Below are 6,733 nucleotides of genomic sequence, written 5' to 3'. Positions count from 1 at the left end.
AAATTTGAACTGGTGGCCTTTGAGGCTGAAGATTGTGGGACTGACCCTGTTGAGAGGGCTGGGGGCTCACAGAACCAGGGGAACCTGAGAGGTGTGTATTCCCAAGGCTGAGGAGTGGGATTAGTTGCCCAGAAAGGGGCTTGGACTGTCCATGGCAGTTCCAAGCTGAGGAATCATGAGGTCCACAGGCAGGAGGCTTGAATGAGGTGGCTTCTCAGAGCAGCTTGGAGTTGGCTTAAGCTTTGAGATTTCGGGATGGGGGAAAGGAGCAATGGGTGTCCAAGCATAAGAGACCACAGGTGATGTGCAGAGGGACCTGTTGGGGCCAGGTAGGAGGGCTGAGGGAAGTTAGATAAACGGATGGTCACCAATGTCCCCTCTCTTCCCTGAGACTTTATGGTAAGTGTCGAGTACGTTGTACAGGAAGCGAGAGGCAGGCTGCCGAGGTTCAAGCAGGAATTCTAACCCTTCCACCACCCCACCCCCTGCCATCTGCAGAGAGGAGAGGAAAAGAAATGTTAGTTCTTCCCAACTTATAGTATGGGCAGCTTGGCCTGCTCGAGCGAACATGGAAGATGGAACAGACAAAATGTGTTTAAGACACAATATTAAATAGTAAAATGCATTCTATTGACTGTATAATCATGTGTATGAGAACAGCCTCCCTTGTGCACTCTTCTCGAAGGTTGGGAACTTGGCTAACTCGTCTTTGTATTTTCAGCACAACACAGACTCAGGCACTCCAGAGGCGCTCAGCTATGCTGGAGCAGGGGGGACGGGGAAAAGGAGGGAGGAAATTGCCCTTAGGAGACGCTTTTTCGGCGCCGTTTCCCAAGCTCCGGACCTCTGACCTCCCACCAGCAGGTGGCAAGACAGAATGTCGCGCACCCGGAAGGAGAAGTGCTGGGCGGAGCAACAGAGACACCGGTGCGCGCAGCCTCCAAGCCTCTTTTTTTGGGCGCACCGGAAGGTGCTGGTCCTCTTTCCGTGCCTAGCGCAGCCATGGTAAGGTCGCTTCTTTGCGGGCTCTTGTGTTGTATCAGCCTCCATCCTCTCAGGATCGAGGCTGCCCGAGGTTTCAGAGCTCCCGCAGGGGGTGGCCGGGCGGAGCCGAAGGGAGTGCAGCCTGCGGCGTTGGCCCAGGCGGGCTCAAGCCGACGGCGCGGGCGAACGCCGGCCATGGTTGGAGGAATCGGTGCCGCTAGCGGGAAGGCGTCAGTCTCCGGCCGGGCCACGCATTCTGTGACCCTGGGAGGGGCTGACTTCGGGCTTGGGGTGGGTGGGCGCCAGGTCTGTCCGGCGGAGGAGCGCTCTCCGTTGCTGTCTTAGGCATGGCCTGTGTGCAGTGTGGCTGGTAAGTGTGTGTGCACAGCGTGAAAAAGGCTTCCGCGTTTTAAGGTGAAAGTTGGTTTCAGCTTTTGGCTTTAAGAGTTTGAGGGAGTAGCTGTTGGCACGTGGTTGTGCTGAGGTCGGATTTCGCACCAGGCACTTCCAAATCACACGGTTATTTTGTGAAAACTTTTATATTTGATTAACAAGTAGAAGCACAGGGTGGGCCCTGGTCTGTTTCTGTTGCCGGCTGGCGTTGTGTCACGAGGTCCAACTCCTGGCCGTTCAACCAGCATGGTGTCCTAGAAAAAGCCTTTAGAAACACACACACTTAGAAGCAATAACGTGAAAATACTTTGCGCAGTTCTCAAAGATAATAATCAGTGACTGTTCTCGCTTCAAAAAAGTTAGAGTTATGGAGCCTATAGTATTTTCTAGAAACTGTTTGTTTCTGTGCTTTTTTACCTATCACAGCCCCATGTTTTTTATTTAAAATCCACATTTTGCTAAAGAGGAAACCGGAGACTTGGTTCTTTGAAGAAGTCACTAGATGGTGTAAGCTGTTTGAAATTGTTTAACAGCACCAAAATGTAAAACTCTAAAATTTCTTTAGGCTCGTGGTCCCAAGAAGCATCTGAAGCGTGTAGCAGCTCCAAAGCATTGGATGCTGGATAAACTGACTGGTGTGTTTGTAAGTATGCTTATGTCACATTTCGTATTGGTAAGTATCTTGAAGGACACTTTTTTCCAGTTTACTGCAATAAAATTGACATATTTAAGGGGGCCGTTTTATACTGCTCCTTTATATGACAGGCATCCCTGATAAGTATATCCATAATTTTTCTTGCCTCCTGTAAGTCAGTGCTAGGGAATGAGTGTTCTTGGCTTCTGTTCTTGAATTCCCTGTGCTGTCTAGCTGCGCCCCACCTCTCTCTGTGCCTGATATATTCTATGTACCACATGGTACACTTACACAGACTCAGGACTCAAATGTTCTTAAAGGGGTCGGGTCCTCTGGAGGGGGAAAGTGTAAAACTTACAGGAACAGAATAGTTTTATAAGCTTTGAACACCTCTTGTTTACCCAACAGGATGGGGACGGGTGGGGTCATGGACAGTCTCATGAGACATCTCAGGACTTGGGAAGTGGATTTGAGTGAGTCCCAACAATGGTTTGGGAGAATTTTCTTCTTGATCATTTTTTTTTTACAGGCTCCTCGTCCATCTACCGGCCCACACAAGCTGAGAGAATGTCTTCCTCTCATCATTTTCCTGAGGAACAGACTTAAGTATGCTCTGACTGGAGATGAAGTGAAGAAGATTTGCATGCAGCGTTTCATTAAGATTGATGGGAAGGTCCGAACGGATATAACCTATCCTGCTGGTTTTATGGGTAAGTGGTTCATGAAGGGCAGTTGGTGGTGATTTCCTTTTGATGTTTTAGCTCCCTCTCCAAAATAAATGGTGGTTGTATTGAAAGTTTAGTTGACTTCAGATTTTACATGTCATAAAAAAACAGGTTTTGAAACATTACAGATTAACTATCATTAATCTTTGTAATCCTTACTGGTATTCAAAATGGGAAGTATGAGGGCTTGCTTGGATTTTTTGGTATAACACTGTGGTAACTGAACTTGGAGTAGTAGGGGGTCACTGTAGTAAATAACCTTAATTAGTATTTGATATCAGATGTCATCAGCATTGACAAGACTGGAGAGAATTTCCGTCTGATCTATGACACCAAGGGTCGCTTTGCTGTTCATCGTATCACACCTGAGGAGGCCAAGGTGAGTGTTACCAGCAGCCTGGGTCTTTGTTCAGTAAAATCACTTGGTTCTAAGCTCAAGTCTGAATTAAATGTGTGGGCTGGTCCCTTGAGATGAGGTGAGTAGATTAAAATCACTTATATTAAAGTTAATTGGAAATAGCCAGTTAACTATTTGGTGAGATCCTGTTGTATGTACAATTCTTTCATTAAAAGTCTTGCTAGTATCTATACAGCAGTCCATTGCTGGGTATCTAATAATTGATGCCATTTGAAGTTAACATCCTCAACAGATTGTGTTTTCTTGATTGTGTTCTGGCAGAAATAAATTCCAGTTGAACAGTGACTTCTTGCTTGCCTTTTTTAGAAGCAAGGAGAATGATTTCTAGGAATGCTTGAGTGCCAGAAGTATGGGTCCTTTTAGGGTAAGAGACCAGAAAACCACTGGACAAGAAAATCAATATTTAATCTGATGCAATTGGCCCTTTGTCATAGGTCTCCATTTGTGTATCTACCTTTACTCTGGGAAGTGGAAAGGTGTTACTGGAGGAGGCTGATAATCCTTGGGGCACTGGTTTGAGATCGTTCAAAAAAAAGATTACAGATTAAATACTGATTATTTAATCCAGTTTGTTGTGATGGTTTTGGTTTTACATGGAAGTTTAAGGACTCTCAAATTATTGATTATAAATGCAGGTTGATTCACTTGGGTGATTCGGCCCCTAATTTGCTTAGCTGCATTATCAGCAGGCTGTAGAGCGTGTTTAATGGCATCAAGGTGATTGATTTACTTCAAGGATGTCAGGGAGTGAAAAATCCAAAGTTGAAATGCTTTCTGAAATATTTGTTGGTTAGATGAACTGGTAATATGGTTGCAGCTGGTGAGACAAAACTCAAGTGATGGGAGAGCCATTAAGAGTTGCTTTTTAGGAGTAAGTGCCAGCAGGGTGTATTGAAAGAATTCAGAGAGCCCATGAGGCTTAAATAGCCTGGTGAAAGGAGGGTGATTTGCACTGGAGGAGGGGAGAGATCCTGGTTCCAGTTTTGCGGTTGGGGGCCTTCTAACAGGTGATATGGTGCTACAGGGAGAATGCATAATAGGAAGACTAGTCTAGAGAGAAGTAGTGTGCAGTATAAGTTAATGGAGGACAGGAAAAAGACAGGGACACCGTTACTCTATGCAGTTGGGGAAGGAGAGCATTCCTGTGTGGAGCTGTTGACCTTTAGCTGCTGATGGCATTTTTAAGCCAGTGACTTGTGGTTTTGAAAGAACGTTTTCAGCCACTGGAGCACAGTGTGTGTATGCTAGATTAAATGTGGGTGACCCTTGCTTCTAGTACAAGTTGTGCAAGGTGAGGAAGATCTTTGTGGGCACAAAAGGAATCCCTCATCTGGTGACCCATGATGCTCGCACCATCCGCTACCCTGATCCTCTCATCAAGGTGAATGACACCATTCAGATTGATTTGGAGACTGGCAAGATTACTGATTTCATCAAGTTTGACACTGGTAAGCAGCTTTTGTGCTACCTGGGCACTTTTTTAGGTATAAAAGCTGTTCTTTGTTTTTCATTCTGTCTCTTTTACTTGAAATTAGGTTGAGCATGATGACTAACTAGTACAGGGTTAGGTTTGGTTTTTGAGCCGTCCAGGTGATTCTGATTATCAGGCTGCTTAGCAACCAAAGCAAGATGTCTTGATGATGTAGTAAGGTATCTGAAGAGGGCAACTCGTAATAGTTTTAAGAAATGTTCAGGGAGTGTGTGAAACCTTATGGTGTCTCATTTCAACATGGCTTGCAGTTGCAGTAAGGGTTAGAGATAGTGTATTCTGAATGGGAGGAGACAGTTATGAGTGGCTTTGATGGGGGATTCATGAGAAGTTGAACAGGTTTGTATTTGGGTGAAGGATAAAAAATAACTGGAAAGTGTATCTGCTCCAACACCCAGGTATATATAGTATTTTTACTTCCAGGGGCCCAAATGCTCAGAAGAATATTCTGGGTGGCTGAGGTGAGGTCAGGTATGAGATGTCTCAGGCCTGCTCTAGATACCTTAATAACTAGAGCATTGTACCTTGGATGAACAGCCGTAGTCTAGGCAGGACATGGTGAGGACTGCAGACCTGGTGAGGGTGGGTAGGGTGGGGCTTACATTTGCCGGTGTATAGAAGGGAGGGGGCAGGTCTTGAGAGTCGTAGCTTGGGTAACAGCTGTAGGAGTAAATTCAAATGGGAAAAAAGAATTAATTTGTTCTAGATCTATCTATGTCATTTGTTACATTGGGGTATTAGTTTGCACTGTTGCTCTGAGCAGATTATTATCTTCTGCCCACCTAGGTAACCTGTGTATGGTGACTGGAGGTGCTAACTTAGGAAGAATTGGTGTGATCACCAACAGAGAGAGACATCCTGGTTCTTTTGATGTAGTTCATGTGAAGGATGCCAATGGCAACAGCTTTGCTACCCGGCTCTCCAACATTTTTGTTATTGGCAAAGTAAGTTTGAGTTCCCTTCTCTCTAGTACCGGGAAACCTGTAGGTGCAGATAACTGCTGGTATTGCAGCACCTAGCTGAACCCAGTGTCAAGCCTCTTTGGGAATAGGGCTCCCACGGCGGGACTGGGCAAACCTGTGCTGGGTCAATACCACAGAAGCAGCAGGGGACCTGATCACTTCAGTTGGGGGAAATGGAGTAAATAGACCTTAGAGTTAGGTTCTTCACTTTGTTGCTGTGGTTTCTTTGGGGAAACTAATGATCACCCTTGGGCACCACTCTAAGACAATAATTGCAAAGGGTATTAGATAGTTCATATCTGTAAATGAGCAGCAAGGCTAATGGAATAGCCCTAGCACTCAGGCAGAGGGTATTTCTGATAAACCAGCATTCTGTGTGTCCTAAGACTGCCTAGCTGTTGCTGAGTGCTTTCACAAGCAGGCTTCTGTTCCTTTAAACGGAGGGTGGACAAATATAGCGTGTGCCAAGCTGCTAATGCAATTCATGTGTAGCAGGTTTTAAGTCTCCTCGTTTTCTCCTCCAGGGCAACAAACCATGGATTTCTTTTCCCCGTGGAAAGGGTATCCGCCTCACTATTGCGGAAGAGAGAGACAAGAGACTGGCGGCCAAGCAGAGCAGTGGGTGAAATGATCTCTAGGTGACATAATTGGAAGAGTTAATACTTCATTAAAGTTAATCAACATAATTAATTGCCTCTTGGTGTATATTACAGTTTGGTTTGTTTAAATTTAGTTTCCTGATAACTTTAGTTCACAATGAAAGTAGATTGGGTTTTCTAGCAGGTTTAGGCTTCTGTGACGTGAATCTTCTCACATATAAGGCTGTGTGTGCATGGTGGAGGAGCAGATTTGGTGGGAAAACACACCAGATTTGGCAATGAAGGAATAGCAAGTAACCCAGCATGGAAAGCCAGGGAAGCCCAGAGTGTTGAGCTCCCTTATGTTGGCTGAGAACAAATCTACCGTTATGTCCTCTTGGCTTAAAAAAAAATAGTGCCTGCCTTTCTCTCGTCTTCAGTTGCACCAGCCCATCCGCATGCCTTGGCTAATCTCTTTCCCATTCCTGTGCCCAGTTTGCCAAACCCAGGGTGAAATTCTCCACCTGCAGATATGGGTCATTGTAAATGT

At 45.4% G+C, this 6,733-nt stretch overlaps 1 protein-coding gene across 2 annotated transcripts; it reads left to right on the top strand.

The window, feature by feature from the left end:
* Positions 1-827: 827 nt before the first annotated feature.
* Positions 828-6,291, top strand: RPS4X (ribosomal protein S4 X-linked). 2 transcript variants are annotated; one of them, XM_073227481.1, is made up of 7 exons: positions 828-1,005; positions 1,943-2,050; positions 2,541-2,721; positions 3,018-3,115; positions 4,431-4,602; positions 5,430-5,587; positions 6,130-6,291. In XM_073227481.1, exons 1-7 carry the CDS (start codon positions 1,003-1,005, stop codon positions 6,229-6,231), a joined length of 822 nt encoding a protein of 273 aa, XP_073083582.1. In that variant the 5' UTR covers positions 828-1,002; the 3' UTR covers positions 6,232-6,291. The 2 variants fall into 2 exon arrangements, with proteins under 2 accessions (XP_073083582.1, XP_017518198.1); XM_017662709.3 differs by having other exon boundaries at positions 930-1,005; positions 1,943-2,020.
* Positions 6,292-6,733: the final 442 nt, after the last annotated feature.

This window comes from Manis javanica, chromosome X (genome assembly GCF_040802235.1).
Source record: "Manis javanica isolate MJ-LG chromosome X, MJ_LKY, whole genome shotgun sequence".
In the NCBI taxonomy this organism is placed as follows: domain Eukaryota; kingdom Metazoa; phylum Chordata; class Mammalia; order Pholidota; family Manidae; genus Manis; species Manis javanica.
The sequence above is the reverse complement of the archived record's forward strand: the minus strand, read 5'-3'. Positions and strand labels throughout refer to the sequence as shown.